The sequence below is a fragment of the Neopsephotus bourkii genome, unplaced genomic scaffold (genome assembly GCF_033783945.1).
Source record: "Neopsephotus bourkii isolate Nb327-2 ecotype Australia unplaced genomic scaffold, CSIRO-AGI_Nbou_v1 NB_547, whole genome shotgun sequence".
Taxonomy (NCBI): domain Eukaryota; kingdom Metazoa; phylum Chordata; class Aves; order Psittaciformes; family Psittacidae; genus Neopsephotus; species Neopsephotus bourkii.
This window is the reverse complement of record NW_026901048.1, coordinates 1,979,260-1,996,176: the sequence shown is the minus strand read 5'-3', so window position 1 is coordinate 1,996,176 and position 16,917 is coordinate 1,979,260. Positions and strand designations below refer to the sequence as shown.

The 16,917-nt window shown below is 36.4% G+C and overlaps 1 protein-coding gene across 3 annotated transcripts in view; it reads right to left on the bottom strand.

Moving 5' to 3' along the window:
* LRBA (LPS responsive beige-like anchor protein) overlaps positions 1 to 16,917 on the bottom strand; it is a 400,194-nt gene that overhangs the window by 356,992 nt on the left and 26,285 nt on the right. For all 3 annotated transcript variants that reach the window (XM_061350996.1, XM_061350998.1, XM_061350997.1), the window contains exons 2-3: positions 2,191 to 2,422; positions 1,957 to 2,057 (exon numbers count right to left, since the gene is read on the bottom strand). In XM_061350996.1, the coding sequence (XP_061206980.1) occupies positions 1,957 to 2,057; positions 2,191 to 2,422 (333 nt within the window). The remainder of the gene's footprint in view (positions 1 to 1,956; positions 2,058 to 2,190; positions 2,423 to 16,917) is intronic.

The window sequence follows — 16,917 nt, the reverse complement described above, 5'->3', positions numbered from 1 at the left end:
TAATTATATAACTAAATTAAGGATAAATTAATTGGATAACTAAATGAAGAGGCCAGAGCCACTTTCATCCAGCCTAAACTAAACTGACCCTGAACGCTGGTTCCTCCCTTGAGTTGTTCATTACTATCAGTGTTACCATTAGTGTGAATTTGCAGTGATCTAAAGAAAATTAACTGATCCAGCTGAAAACTGACTTCGGTAAAACAAATGCAAACCAATTTTCAGTCACAGTAGGTTTGGACTGTGCTGTATGAAACCCAGCCAGTACAAAGGAGATGGTGGATCAGCAGAGGTTATTTTCCTCAGGATTACAATCACATACTAGATTAAAGTGGTTTTGGTTACATATATCCCTTCATATATAGCCCATGGAGAAAGATTCAAGTCTGGAGGGCAGTCTGGAGCACCTAAACTGAGTGCTCAGTTAGTGTGAATACTTAACACTTCCCCACCACCACCCTAATTCTGTGAGGACTTTGTTGTAATACTCAGCAACTATGAACTCCAGATCACGTACATGAGCTCACAACAACAGAAGTACAGCAAATACTAGTTATAGTGACAGAACAATTTTGTGTGTCTTCTTTTACCACTTCATAACTTTCCAGTGGAAAGCATTCTTAGACTTTACAGTTCTGAGTTTTAACCCTTTTTACCCTTCTTGTACGCAGAACCAAACATTGCATGATCCATTACAAATATTTCAAATGTACCAAAAATTAGTCAGATAAATAGTGTTTCATGAGCCTGAATTAGAATTGAGGAGGAAACACAAAGAACTGCTTAGATGTCTTCAGCACTATAGAATTAACCAAGGTAATTTGTGTTGTAGCCAAGTACTTTGTATCTTTTACAGCACTGCTGATTTTAAGATTTATGGTGCTGTGTAACTCCTTAGCAATGCAACTGTGACATTTTTCTCTTCCTTTCCTCTATATTTAGTCTTTAATAAAGAAAGGAAATTAAATGCAAATAGCAGAGAGACAGGAAATGAAAAAGTGAGTGTTACAGAGACAACTTTAATTCATCTATGGTTAAATATACTATGTATGTTCAATTATTAGGTTTAAACCCTCTATTAAGTTTCAAGTATTTTTATTAGAACAAGTTAAGATTTCCAGAGTTACCTGGATTATCAAAGGGTCTTTTAAAATTTAAAATTATTTGTGCCTACTGGCTTTTATATTGAATTTTTTAATTATCTGAAGTAGGCAGAGACACTCTACACTAGATAGAGCATTCAGATATACTTTAAAATTAAAATTCAAAGCAGGTAAAGTGACTGGTGCAATAGTTCCAAATTTCAGCAAAAAAACAAAAAAGTTTATGTTAAAGAAAACTTTATCTGGTGGCCTTTACAACATACACATTTTTACTTCAGGAAAGGTGGCTCTCAACAGTAAAATGAGACCCTCTTCTTCTTTCTACTGCAAATGATGGAATTTTTCAGCTGTAGCTTATTTCCTTCATTTCAGTTTCTGTCACAAATTCTCATCTCCCTAATCAGATAAATATATCCAATCTTCAGGTAAAGAAGAACAATGTGAAAATAGGAGCACACTGAACTGCCTATGTAGATATTTTTTATAGATTTCTCTCTTTTGCAGTTAAAAAAAAATCATTTTTCCTTCAATTTCACATAACTGGAATTACAAAAATAAAAACATGTGTATAAAACACTTGCTTAGAGTCACCGTATTAGTTCCAGGTGTTCAAAAAGATCAACCCAGTCCACAGATCCAGGAGGAAATTTAATTTCATCACTATTCTACTCTGTATTTTAATTGCTTGCAAGTAAAAAGATTCACTGCTGTAATACCAGAAAGCATCCTGTATTTCTTGATATGTTTACAACTTGTTCATTATAAAGGTTATCAAACAGTCTTTTAACTTGTAAACAACAGGAAAAATATAAGCAACAATACAAAAAAGTTTCCGTTTTGTGTTTTCTTTTACCCATCTCCCTTTTTGTCCTTGAAGCTTGCTGAAGAATAACTTTAACTCTCGAACTGTCAAGTTATAGCTAGCCAACACACCCAGCATATCCACTAAGAGATCTGAAAAGGAAAAAAAAAAGCACTATAATTGCTTAATAGAATGCAATGTTAAATTTCTATCATTTATTAAATTTCTCCATGACATTTTACATAAAGAAATTCAGTTTGAGTCATACACTGAGTGCAACTGTACCTGCAATCATGTTGTCAGCTCGATCAATCCTCTTGAGCACTTGTTCAACAAGCCCCACTTCAGTGCATGCTTGTAGATTGCGTATACTTTTCTTCAAGATTGCTGTGAACATGCTCCACACCTCAGCCTGGCAGGTAATGTCACACTTGTCCAGCAAGTCTACCATGCAGGTGATGGCCTCTCTTTCTTGGATGATGAAGTTCATTTCCAAGTCAAATTGGCCCCCAACAAGCTTTCAGACAAAAGATTAAAGAACAACCTTAAAACAATTGTATCAAAGTAGCACTCCATGTTTAAAGTTATTCAATCTGCAAGAAGAAAGCTATCAAACACATCAAAGAAACATAATTAGGCCAATATCCATATATCATCTTGTTCTTCCTCTGTTTCAAGTTCTGTTGAGTAACTTCAACAAAGGTCTCACCTACTATCAGGCAATTGGTACAGAACATGAGTGATTCAAGGTGTTGGTGTCCTGAGCTGCCCCACACAGCTATAAAGTGAAGATACCAAGCAAGTGTTCTGAAACCAGTGAAAGAGCCAAGTCAGATACCTGAAATGGCCTGAGTGGCCCTAAAATCTTTCCTTCACATGTGCTTAACACTTCTTTAATAAAAGGACAGTTCTACCCAAAAGGAGCTGATGCACATGAGGAATATTGGCACTTCTAAACACTTAAGAGTCATTCCTGAGATACTGAATAAAGCTGGTTAAGTATTAACTGCTAGTTTCATTAGTAGTCACAGGTACTAAAAGGAAGCAAAGGCTTGCTGTATTTGCAAGAACGTGAAACAGCAGCACTAGTGGAAGCCTTTGACTATGCTTTGGCTAAGGCACTTCAATCCTGTAACATTTCAGGTCTCCTAGGTGCAGGCTTTTGTCTAAGCACACAGTGAGTAACTAATGACATATGCACACACACACCAAGGAGGTGTGAAGGGGAAGGAAATTCGTGTACTCAGAAATTCCAGTTGAAGGAAAGATGAGCTGTAATCACTTCACCCCTATTCCTCCCCTCCACTTTTTAAACTTCTCTTGGACTTTAGAAATGTAACAACCTAAAAATGTGCCATGCTTGCCAAAATGCCATCATACAAATATGAATTCAGATAGCATTGACCCAAATTATCAAAATGGACTCATGATCAAAAGTATTTCAGATCATTCTCACTTCTACAAGTTTATCTAATAAAAGATATCATTTTTGTCCCACATGGTGTTCCTTTCACAGGCTTTTGACCATTAACAGCTTCAATACTGTGACTTGCTGAAGTCGTACCATGTTGTAACTGCCCCAAAACACATACACTAGCTTGCTTCCATATTATCTCCGACACCTTCTCTCAGCTGGTCAGGATTTGAGGATAAACTTAGCCAACAGAAGAGAATATATGCTCTTCATTAACTACTAAAATTACCATACATTTTCTTCAAGTGTCTAAATCTTGTCACTTTGAAGAAGCAATCTTTGGTCTTCTGGGCATAAATCAGTAATGCCAAACACCGCAAGAAGCAGAGAAAGTTACTGTGTTTATGACAGAATAGACAATGTCTCACAGCTACAATTTCTAAACAGTAATTTACACTTTTCCATTTTCTCCTCTCTTGGTCATGAAAATTATGCAATTTACTATGAGATGCTTCCTTAATATCTAGGGAAACTGTAGGAACTGAATGGTGAGACTTGAATTATATTCCCAGCTTCTCTATATCAACTCATGCTGTCAACTCAAACAGATCTATCAAGTCCTTATCATTCTCCAAGCCTCAGTTTTCCCATTCCAAAAGATGGAGCAGAGGCCTACCACAAGAAAGCTCTGTAAGGTAAAATTCGAGGAAGAACACAGAGCAGAATAAATTAACACAGAATTATTGCAAAACAAATACAAACTGATATGGACACCCCTTAAAAAAAAAAACCCAACTTGAAAAAAACATTTGAAAATATAAAATACATGAGCAATGTTACACTTCATTTCACATTAAATTTATCATACTCTACAGCACTGAGGTATTCCCCAATGGCTCAAGAAGCCACTCTCTTTCTCACCATCTAGGTAAGAAACAAAGAAAACACTGCATTCTGTGTATGGACAGAATAGATGAAGTTTACATTCTAGCCACAAACCACCTGCTAATTCTTAAGAAATTCAACTCTTTATGCATTTGGTTTTAACTATCAGCCAACCATCAATTATCACACCAAAACCATAAACAGCAACTAGAGGTGACCTTACCTTCACCCTATAGTCTACACTACCAATCTTTCATTTTTGGCTAGATACACTATTATCAGTAACCACTCATCCAGGAAGCTGTCAAATTAGGTATCCCATCTAATCTGCAAACATAAGCATTTCAGTAAGTACATTCTAGAAATAATATGCTACAGTAAAAATAATCACATTTTAACATTTCCTTTAAGGGAAGTGAGGACAAGAGACTGACAGAGAAAGCAATACACCAAAGGCAGTGCAGTTGATGTACTATATGTATGCATACCCATTAGATGCACATAAGCACACACACACCCCACAGTATGTCATATTAACCCTTTCTAATGGTGATTTGAAACTGATCAACCTTCAAAACCCAAATTTGTTTCCAATGACAGGGATCATAATCCAGGTCCATGCATTGGCTAGTTATTATCTGAGCTGCAGTAATGGCTGTGCACAGCAAAATGTAATCTTCCCAAATGTCACAGTAAGTTATGAATATCTGAGCAGCTTAATGCACCTTACTAGCCATGAAGTGCGAGAATGTAATCTTATTACCTTTTTTATGGTTGTATTTTTTTGAATAATGTAGCCTTTGAACTGATGTATAGTCTTTCCTTGCACTTTAGCATGATTTGGTCTCCTGTGTCGCACAGTCCATTTTTCAAAATTCTCCAATTCCACGTATTTTAAGTCCTATGCTGAGCTGCATAAACAATCTTTATAGCAACCTACAGGGTGGCATAACGTTTTCTTTCTTCGGCATATAGAATTAAGTGTAAGATTACAGGAATGGTTGTAAAGGGCAGTATTCGAAGTATTCAAATACAGACTCACAAATTTTACATTTTGCCAGTTATATTTACCCTTGAAAAAATATATAAACTAAACCAATAGCTCAAGCTTTTTTGTAAAATGTTTCTACATTTAGCTGATTGAGAACAGGGAGAATACAGCAATTTTTTACTACACACAGAGTGTGTGGGATTTTTCCTCCCTTGGAGAACCAAACTAATGAGAAGTCAATATAACAGCAATAATTTTAAGTACAAAATAGCAACATCACTTAGAAATAAAAAACCAATTTAAACACATGAAATCTCTCTTCGTAATGAGTTTTTCATCTAAGGTAAAATGGAAGTGACCTAAGATATAGAAGAGTCACTCTTTGAGTGTACAACTACCAAACTACAGTATGCAGAAAGTAGCTTAGAATAAACACATTCAAGCTCTACTTTCCTAAAAGATAATTATCTATTATGAATCTAAAATCATTTCTCCCAATGGCAGATACAAAATACTTCAAAAACAAATAAGAAAATGCAGGCAAAGGTATTTCAATGAACTACAACAGAAAAGAAATAAATGAAGTTCAAGACCACAACCAGCATTTCTCGTGGAAAAGCCAAATTTGTTATACAACCTACACATCAAGACAAATGTACTTGATTTCTTCACTAAAGCCAGGATGAAAGAACTATTAACCAAGCAAAATGTGACCTCCCTTTGCTTAAGATGTTGATTTTGTAATCTCGGAATTGTTTAATATGTCCAAACCAATGAGAACATACAATGCCTATCCAGTAGAAAATGCCTATCCCAGGAATAAAGTGCAGTCAAGTAGGCTAGGCATATCTTAGGAAAAAAAAAGTTTATGCTTAACAAGAACCTGCAAAACTGTGTGTACAAAGCTGGTAACTGCCCAAAATCTTCTATTCATAACAGTAAGGTATTATGCACGATAAACATCAAGAAAAATGTGCTAAGCTAAACAAGATGTTATTTCAACAATTTAAAGGTTTGATAAACACCCTACATTTTACATCTGTTCACAAAATAGTTAAGTTATCCAGAATGGCCCTGCTCTTATATGCAATTTCACATCATATCAGTCAACCCAAGGTTAAAAAAAAACAATCAAACAAAAAACCCTCATGTTTTTAATCCCTCAATGACAAAATCTGAATGGAGCTTCTGGACAAAACAGACACAAAAACAATGGATTCATTTTAGCCATTATGCTTTTGAGTAACAACAGAATATTCACATAGAATCATAGAATAGTTAGTGTTGGAAAGGACCTTAAGATCATCTAGTTCCAACCCCCCTGCCATGGGCAGGGACACCTCGCTCTAAACCATATCACCCAAGGCCTCGTCCAACCTGGCCTTGAACACTGCCAGGGATGGAGCATTCACAACCTCCCTGGGCATCCCATTCCAGTGCCTCACCACCCTCACAGTAAAGAACTTCCTCCTTATATCCCATCTAAACTTCCCCTGTTTAACTTTTAACCCATTACCCCTTGTCTTGTCACTACAGTCCCTAATGAAGAGTCCATCCCCAGCATCCCTATCGGCCCCCTTCAGATACTGGAAGGCTGCTATGAGGTTTCCACGCAGCCTTCTCTTCTCCAGGCTGAACAGCCCCAACTTTCTCAGCCTATCTTCACATCCTGGACTCCGTGTCCCCTTCACGTATTCAGAAACTCAAAACAAATGTATTGATCATCAAAAATACCAAATACTTCCAGTGCCAAAGATTTGGGAAGTGCAAGTACTAAAATCTCTTTAGGACAAGGATCTCATAGGATTATGAGTAATCCCAAGCAGCCAAATTCCCAGAAGGCAAACAAGAAACAGTAATAGCCAATGCCATGGTACACATCCTGGGTGTGATAAAAAGATGGTCCTGATTTGGAGAGGCCTCTATAGACCAGAAGACAAAAAAATTGAGGAAAAATAACTTGTACATACTAATTTGCAGCAATTCATTCTCTGCCCCTCACTTCCCACTTTTCCATCACTAACATGACACATGGAGGTGAGACCATATTAAAACATTAATCCTAAGGAGATTTGGTAGGAAAGCCTGTTGAAAGTTTGCAGAAGTAGATCGATTAATGACATTCGCATGAATGTGAAGTCAGTGAAATCATGGCAAACAGGGCTCAGGCCCAGAGAGGTTATGGATAGGAAGGAAAGGGAAAGAAAATGCCGGGATGTCTATCTTTTTTCTTCAATATATTGCCACTACATCAACCATATAGCAACAGAAAAACTAGACAAAGCACAAAGAACTGTGCGAAGACCCACTCATGAAAGGCAAGGTCATATCCTTCCAGCAACATGCAGACGACTTAAAATCATTTGCTACCTTACCTCGAAGTTTAAAGTAACTTGAGATAATGAATATGCAAGTGACACTTTCACAGAAGGGAAGATCCTACTCCAGCCTATTTAATAAGCATCATTTTAATCTTGCTCCAACTTTGGACTTGCTTTCCTCCATGTTGAAAAAAACAAGCAAAACCAAAACCAACCCCAGAAAGCAAAGCCTATCAGACAAAGAGCACAGAGGTACTTTTTGAGCAGAAAACCACATTACATTTTCTTCTAAATTCGCTGATCTCCCTCCTGTTACCAAGCTCCTAACAAAGCCAACACCTTCATTTACCAGGAAAATAAGAATGGACCATTTTAAACCAGGTATATCAATACTAGCACTGCACAACAACATTGCACCCACTTTAAGCTTGATGCTTTCATATGACTCTGTCCAATACTGTTATTAACTATGATCAAAAAGGGATCATTCAGGAAAAATCATTCCTACTGTTTCCCTTCATAGTAATGTAACATAAATGTTCTGTATTAAAATAAGATTTCTCCAAATCTGTCTCTAGTTTGGAAAACTGCCTGAAAGTAAATTCAACAAACGCACACAAGGTGTTAAGAGTCTACTACTGCCACCTAATGTTGTACTCGAAACCGTTAGCCTAGCACTACACCTTTTTAATATAGTGTCTCAGCACAGTATAATTCTCTTCCTCCCCAAGACAGCTTTATATCACCAGCTTATACCTCATGCTCTGTCACAAGGAAGAAGAAAGCTTTATCTCCAGGAAATAAGCCTGGGTAAGATTTCAATTAGCAGAAAAGTTTACAATAGGTTTATACAAACCCCAAGTTTCTTCAATGTCACAACTGCTAGCTTATAAAGGGCACACAATTTACCCTATTTACACAGGAGAAAAATAGCAAATATCTCCTATGCAGTTAATCTGAGCCATAAAACAGTTCACTAAAACTTTTTTTTTAAAGGCACTGAGCTATGTCTATGTATAAATTAAAGCAAAATTCTTGTCCAGGTAAGTACACCACATCTGACGCATCCTCATGGTCTTTTCCCCAGATAGAGGAGAGGGGGAAGAAGAACAGTTTTGAAAGGTAACTGTGCTGTAATCAATGATGCTGTATTTACCATAGCTAATAATCTAGTATTTTTACTCTGCTTGAGAGCATTTTTATTTCAAATTAATTCAGTAACACAATTAGATCACTTCATAGTATGCATTTGAAGCCCCAGTGCAAGCAGAGCAATGCAAGGAAAAATCAGATCTACACAATGTTTTTAAGTATGGGGAGCAGCACCATGAATTTCAAACTTTACACATTTTTTGGCTTAATTTTAGAAGCTTTTAGAGATTTTGTTTAAAAGTATGTACCAAACAATGAAATTCAATCCCTATCGTATACATGGAATACAATCCCACTTTTAAGCAAAATGTTAAATTTTATCCTACAAAAGCTAATTTTAAAAGATCCAAAAAAACCTACATTTATTCTATCAGTTAAGAATTCGTTAAAGAAATTATCTCAGTACAAACAACTCATATTAAAAATAAATACTGCACCCAAACTCAAAACAGTTACAGTTACTTCATACCCCTGCACGCAGTGCTCCTGTCTTCCCTTCTGGAAATTCAAGAACAGCTTCCAAAATGAAAGATATGGACAAGTCCGATATTAGGAATTTTACCCTCCTCCCATTCTTTACTGACCCATCAACAGGTGGGACAGCTAATGTAAAACGGATTGCAAAGAACATGCCACAGAACACAAGTACTGAAACCACACTCGGACACGGACCCAGCGAACCCACAGCCATTGGACAAGGTCAAAGAAGAAAACAGGAGACAGTATAAAGCTGATTTTCTACCATTTTTTGTCCACAGCACCACAGTGAGCACAGAGGCCCTTTGCGCCTGAGGAGACCATGTGACTATAAGCTTTTATTTCAAATCCTCGAGGAAAACAAAGGACCACCAAGTTGATTTTTTTCCATACAGAACAATTTCCAGACAAAATTTTGCTACATTCCAAAGAATGGCTATGGACCTATTTACAAAACCTTCCAGCTTTCTCAGTTAGGCTTTTACTACGCATCTCACTAGGTATTAATATAGACAGAGACTCTATATAAATCCAGCTGAAATTCGTATGTTTCCAGTATCCGTATTAATAGCATTAAATTGTGCTTCTGGTTCAATTAACTTTTTTCAGTGTACTTTAACCTGTGACACCATTTAAGACATACAAGAAAGAGACTACTCCAGGAGAGGGTTTAATAATATGCAAATTTGTAGTTCCACACAGGAAATGAAACAACCTAAATCTTTGCATCACATCAGATTCATATGTGCATTGAAAGCAAATAAATCATTTAAACCATGATACAGAGAACCTTTTTAAATTTGCATTTATCTACAGTAAATACTGCCATGTTCCTTAATAGCTTGCTAGTGCAATCTTAGCAAACTAATGATTTATGGTTTTGACATTTTAAAAATCAGAAATCTGTCATCTTCTGACATCCAGTGGAAAGTCAGCTCGAGTTACATTACCCTGAATTTAAACTCAAATACATGAAACACACATAGCAAAGCATCATACCATAATGTCCACTTCATTATGCCAGCACTTCCCTCCCCTAGCTACACTTCTTAAAGTTATCTAATGTTTTTATTTGAATTTACAAGAACATTAAAACCAGATTTCTTTTCAGGACCCAGACACATGTAACTTTATCAAGGACAACTTTTTGTCAAATCTGGAAATATCACCCATCAGCAAACAATCTGCTGTACCCTGAGAAAAACTGACTAACCATACCTCAGCCACCAAGCAGTGCAACTGTGCATCCTGTCCTGTCTTAATCATTCCCCTCAATGTAGTAGCCCAAAAGATAACATTTCTACTATCTTATGTATCAACAAGTCCAGAACAGGTAACAAATCATAAAGTCAGAATGACTCTACAGAGAATGCCCTACTTGTGCCTACCTCCACCAGTGAAGACATTCACATTGCATGCTACAGGCAGAAACAAATCTATTCTAGCCTTAGGCAAATCAGGGAAAAAGAAACCAACTATACAACACTGACACCATGCCTGATAAATATAACTAACTTCAAATATAATTAAAAATCAGTACCTGCACAGAAGTTAAAACAGGTAGGTTAAAATGAGCAAAGTGGATTGACTCCCATCACCATAGAAGAGTCTTTTCTTGCAATGATTAGCAAAAAATCAAACTTCAAGTCAATAAATCATTGGGATACAGCTAAAAAAACCACTTACCTGAAACAATCTGCCCAGCTTTCTCATCATTAAATTACTTTTTCTAATCTGCTTAGTATTCAGCATCTAAAAAACTAGCAGATAGCCTTGCTTTAATTACCTAAATGTAAAAAATTGCCAAAGATATCTGTTTTCCTTCAACCAAAGCAGTGTGCAAAGACAGCAATAACAATTCAGTAAGAAAGCATTTTAAGATGCTTCCTTCAAACATTTGTTTTACTAATGACTCGGTTACTGAATTTCAATTCGATAAGGAAATCACAGGTGTAGTAAACCCCTTCCAATTATAAAGAAGCACAAAAACCACACAGTTGTTATATATACTACATATACTGAACAGGAATACTTCTGAATATATACATAGCCACAATGCATTACTAATGCACAACAATATCTTATATTTGGCGTTCTGAAACTTGCAGCTTCTTAACCTATGAAAACTAGATAAAATGTAAATAATTCTCAAAAGGTCTCTCAGTACACCCAAAGTGAGGTACGTGCACCCCAGCAGGTGTAAAAGACAATCCACTGGGGTGTGGAAAATATTTTTTGTATCATTACTAAATAAAAGTTCAAAATTAAAATTAGCTTTTACTTACAATGCACATAACATGCTAATACAGCAGTACATGCATATAATTCCTAAATAAATAGTTATACATTCACTGGGGGTGCCTGCTCAAAGTTTTTTTAGCAACGGGGTGTGCAATCAAAAAGGTTTGAAGACCACTTCCCTAGATGCTAGAGAACAGACAATATACCCCAATGCTTTCCTACAGAAGCAATACACCTGGTACTTTACAGTGGATTTGGGGGGGGGGGGGGGGAAGGAAGCCACTGTTCTTTACAGAACCTGAAGCCTGCATCCTGCAAGTATTACCCAAACAATCCTTCATATAACTTTGTTATACTTGCAAAGTACATTATTAAAAAAACTGTACAACAATGGGATTCTAGAAGTAAAACATGGTTACCAGTTTATTCTAGGAAACGGGTTTCAAAGTGTTTAGCCAGCTTGTAGACACTCAAGGATAGACACTACAAGTAGGGCAGAAAGGCAAACGGAACACAGGAAATCACAGAAGAGGAACAAAACAGAACGTGTACCAAACACAGAATTGTGTAAGAACAGCAAACAATAACCTTAAAAAAGGAATAAAATGAAGCTCAAAAAGCAAGAAAGAATACAAGCTAAAGTGAGTAACCAGTTTACTTATAAAGCTCTGGCAGGTTTTACCAGATTCAGCAACTGTGATGTTAAGTATTTCCTCTCCTACTGAAAGCTGTAGCCCTCATATAGCACATGCTACAAGCAAACACGTGCCAGCTCCTCAACTGCCATCACATTTCATAGCTCATCAGATTAATTGCAGAGAATTTCAGCACAACTAAAGGCACTGGGTTACAAATTCCAACAGAACCCAAGAGCCAGCACATCTGTTTCTGTCATTTCTGACACTGCCTCGATCCAGAACAGCTGGAAAACACTGCACTTGCCTTCTCACAATTGGCAGAAACTGCTGCCACAGCTAAAGCAGAGACAGTAAAGAGTTTGGATGTAAGAAACACTAAATGACATGCTACAGGAAATGTAACACTCAGCTTTCCATGTTGCCATTTTTTAATTTTCTGGAGCTGTGATCAACATGGGAGAACCATGCAGATGCTGTTGGATAGAAGGGTGCCTGGAATGAATGAGTAACAGCCCTTCATTTACTCTTACCAAGGAACGCCTTCTCTTTTTTTTTTTTTTTCCTTTTGCCTTCAAATTCCACCCCCTGCTCCCCTCTATGACACTACATTACTTAGAGTTTTTTAAACATACACTACTAGAAGTCAGTGTATTGAGTGCATTGAAATAAGTATCTTAAGGAAAGCACAAGACCCAAGTGGTACATCAAAAGGATTAAAAACAGATCAGCTATACATGACTGAGCTCAAAGACCCACTACCACGCTGGTGCTCAGTTCCTCTTTTTGATCTAAGCCATGTCAACACGCAAGAAGTTTAGCACATCATACTGCTCATGAGGGCAAGAGCAAAGGCAGCAGTCATACACACTACAGTCACAACTGTAGCCTGTCCACCTATGCTTTATAACACCAGGGCTGCCATTGCTAAACTAATGATTCCTACTAACTACACCAGAAGGGTGCCTTAGTGAGAACATCAGTAAAACCTTGGCAACTAGCCCATTTTTCCTTTAGTTCTTTCAATTCCCACTAAGCAACACTGAAAGCAAGGACAGAAATGTGACTCTGCCACTTAATGTTTGTTAAAGCAGCTTACATTCCTATGTTTGCTAAAACATTTTAAAGCTTCTCCTCCCTCCCTGATTCGCCACAGCACTGTTTTCTGTTTGGCTGGAGTCTTTCCACACCTAGTACAGAAGCTCCTACTATTACTCCAGGGCTCTACTCTGCCTTGATTTCTCTCTGTCCCTTTTCTCAGCATGTAGGCAATGACTGAATAGAAACTGTCTCTGAGTAACAACAGTAAAAAAGAGGAAAAAAGAAAAAAAAAATCCCAAACCCCAACAAAACTCAAAGAAACAAACAAGACACAGACAACTAGCATTGCATATGTTATCACTAATGCCTACAAATATACCCTCCTGTTTAAAATGTCCCCCCTTTTCTCCTAATAAATTCCACTTGTTCTCTTGGTCACCCTGTATGACAGCTCTTTTCCCCTTTAGTTTTTTCCATTTCCATGGAAAACAAAGTAGTGGATTTGGATATGCCCTACACAAAACAACTCCAGAGTTCTGAAACAGTGCTGTAAGTCTTAAACTTCGACCAAAAAAAAGCAACCCAAAACGCTAATGCATTTTGTATACATAAAGTTGGTATAACTTTAATGGTAATTTAGTTTCATGAAGTTGCATCTATTGCTTTAAAGTTGTCTTTCTACTTGGAAAAGTATGGTGAGCTGTGCAGAAGACTATGGTACACAACAGCTTTCCTGTTAGTGGTGCTTCTTTGGCTTTGTTCTTCAAAGTTACACTGGAACAAAAGGTACTAAGTAGACTGACTGAAAGGAAAAGAAAACTTTAAAGGCTTTTGTTCTGTTCCCCCCCTTTTTTTTTTTCCTCTTAAAGGAGAAAAAAAATGTATTGATGTATTCCACATGTATTCACAAATTTAAAGACATTCCAATGTTTGCAGTGATACAATGGAGATACTCTCTGGCTTCACACCTGAGAGACCACAGTTTATACTGTTACCGCTTGCTGTCTTCAAACTTGTTTCTTCTTTCATTATTTTTGTGGTAATTATTTTTTTCTGCTGTTGTATTGGGAAATATCTTTCTAAGTAAATATTTACATATGTGGAAAGTCACGGGAAACTTTGTTACTAAGAGCTTCATTTGATAAACACTGAGGAATGCATCTGTGCTTCTTCATAATGTTGAATTTGCTTGACAAAACTTTATTTCTAGAGATAATGTACCAGTGGAAGGGAAGAAAATTAAACAGCTCCTCTGGTACAGGTTTCACTAAATCTCCATGTTTAGAATTTAAATCAAAATGGCTAACTTACAAGCTGAAGATATTTTTCTATTTGCTTGTTTAAATGAAAAATACTGAAGTCCTCTACCATTTCCAAAGCATTTTCTGTTTATAAATTCTGTAGTTACCCTTGCAGTCCTAGAATCCATGACTACGATAGATGTTATGTTTTCTTTGAAACTTGTGTTAGTAAGTAAACATAATCTTTAAAGGAGGTAGAGATTTTAAGAAAACAGGGAGATGGTTACATAGTTTTTTTATTATTGTGGAGGTTTACTACTTCTAGAATTCGAAGGAAATCATGTAAAAGTACAGTGGCTGTTAACACCAAAGAAAAGGGAGAAAAAAACTGGATATGGAACAAAATAGAAGATTTTGCTAAAAAGATGATACTGTTCTTTGTTTTGATGACATTAAGCTCTCATTTTATATTGATACTTTCCTTGTGTTCAAGTTGAGTAGCTTTTCAGAGTGGCAGATGTTCTTTCCTTCACTGTCTCACTGAAACAAGATTTATAGTTCAGTTAATCACACTTTTCACAGATAAAAAAGTATTTCAAGAAACAAACACCATTTCACATACTCCTACGTTATGTGGATGTAGCCTTTTTCAGGTTACATGTATGATTACACCTGGGTAATAATTTAGTTTCAATTCACAGACTTGTGTGGGGAAGAGGTTTAAGCATATTTCTAAATTCTTGAATTCCTAAATACTTATGAGTGTAGTAATTCTAGAAAAAAAAAAAACTTTTTGCTTTAGGAGATGCAATACGTGATATTACAATTTTGCTGACAAAACATGGATAACTCCATTACTGCTGTGATTTTATCAGATTTTTTGACAAAAATCTGTTGAATTTGTTGGGTTTTTTTTAACTTCTTTTTAAATCGAAAAAGCTAAGCCTTGGTAAATGCTGGCTTTACTGGTTAAATGCTTTAATCTGCAATTCAGAACCCTTTTTGCCTCACAGTTGTTGCCTTCCTCCAGTCTAAACTGCAGTCTGTCACAGGGGTGGGAGGGTTTTGCCATGTTTTCTGAAGGATACCTGACAGTTGCTGTTGGCAGCTTTTGACAGTAATATTTTTAAATAAAATCTGTTACAACATAGTTTGCAATTGTATAAACTGAGGATGCTCCTGTGTTTTTAGTTCTAACTTCAGTTGCAGCTCTGGTCAACAGTTAAAATGAGTTTGGTCAATCATATACCTCCCCTTTCTGCATATGGCATGTGGCATAAGTAGTCTGCACACTGGCCTACATAGGAGGTGGCTCTCCTGGAGGAACTGGGAAACTGTGGTGTGAACTGGATGGGCATAGCTGCTTAGCTAAATGTATAGAGTGATGTCATATAGCTACATCAGAACTGTTTAGTGGTGGACTTAGAAGTGCTAGAGTAAAAGCTGGACTCAATTTTAAAAGCCTTTTGCAACCTAAATGATTTCTTGCCTCTGTATTCTAGACAGACAGAAAATTCTACCATTTGAGTTTTTTACATTTTAAACTGATGAAAAATATTATTTAAATGGTAGTGAAAGATCCCCAATCACTTATTCGACACCTGCTTAACTTGATCTCTCCAGAAACCAAACAGGCTTGAAATCAAACACATAGGTCAGATGCCTTCTCTCCTTCTCAAAAGAAGAAACAATAAATGCTGACAGCTGAGTATAAGCACAGTATTTGGATTAGCTGGTTAGCTGCCATTTCAAGCAGTAGTAAAAATACTACATTTCAGGATACTGCCTTCAACTACTGGTTACTTTTAATACGGTTATAATTAAACAGTTGATTAAGAATAATAATTGGTTTTAACTAGGATAACATTGTTTCACAACTAGTGAACAGGATGAGACTGATTATTCCAAAAACTACTTTCAACTCAACTACAACGTATTATATGCATCATTTCCTTCCAATGTTTAAATTATAAGAAAAAACAGTTCTTAGTGTAAAGCAAACCCCACATAGCTATTTCAGCAATCATTTCAGTGTATAGCAGTTACCCTAATGTACAATAAACAGGAAATGAAAATTAGGTATCTACATTCCCACAAAAAAGACTGCGTGTCTTTAAGTTTTATTCTTAACAAATTTAAAATGTCTATCATCAATTCAGTAAATGGTGATTTATTCAGACAATGTTTACTGATTACAGACCCACAAGTTTACACACAGGAAGCTTTCTGCTTGTTTATTTCACATTTATCTGTCTTCTTCCATTTGTATGGAAATGTCCATACAAGCAATCCTGTGTAAACAGCATTGCATTCTAGGCTGTGTAGTATTCCAAGCTGTAAAGCATTCATTTTCTCAGAAACACAATGCTGTCTTTTCAGAATTATTCTTGCAAAACCTCTGGCTCTCTTTACACTCTTCTATGAGAATGAAAATACCAGTTCCTGGAGATCTGCACTTACACTTCATTCTCTGAAAATGCATTTTCTTGGAATTGTTCAATATGAGATTTGTACTCTTTGAGAAATAGCAGTAGCTGACAGGAGAAGAGTTTTTCTGGGCCAAGACATCAAAATACTTTTTGGAATAAAAACAATTCTTATAATTTTTAAGGAT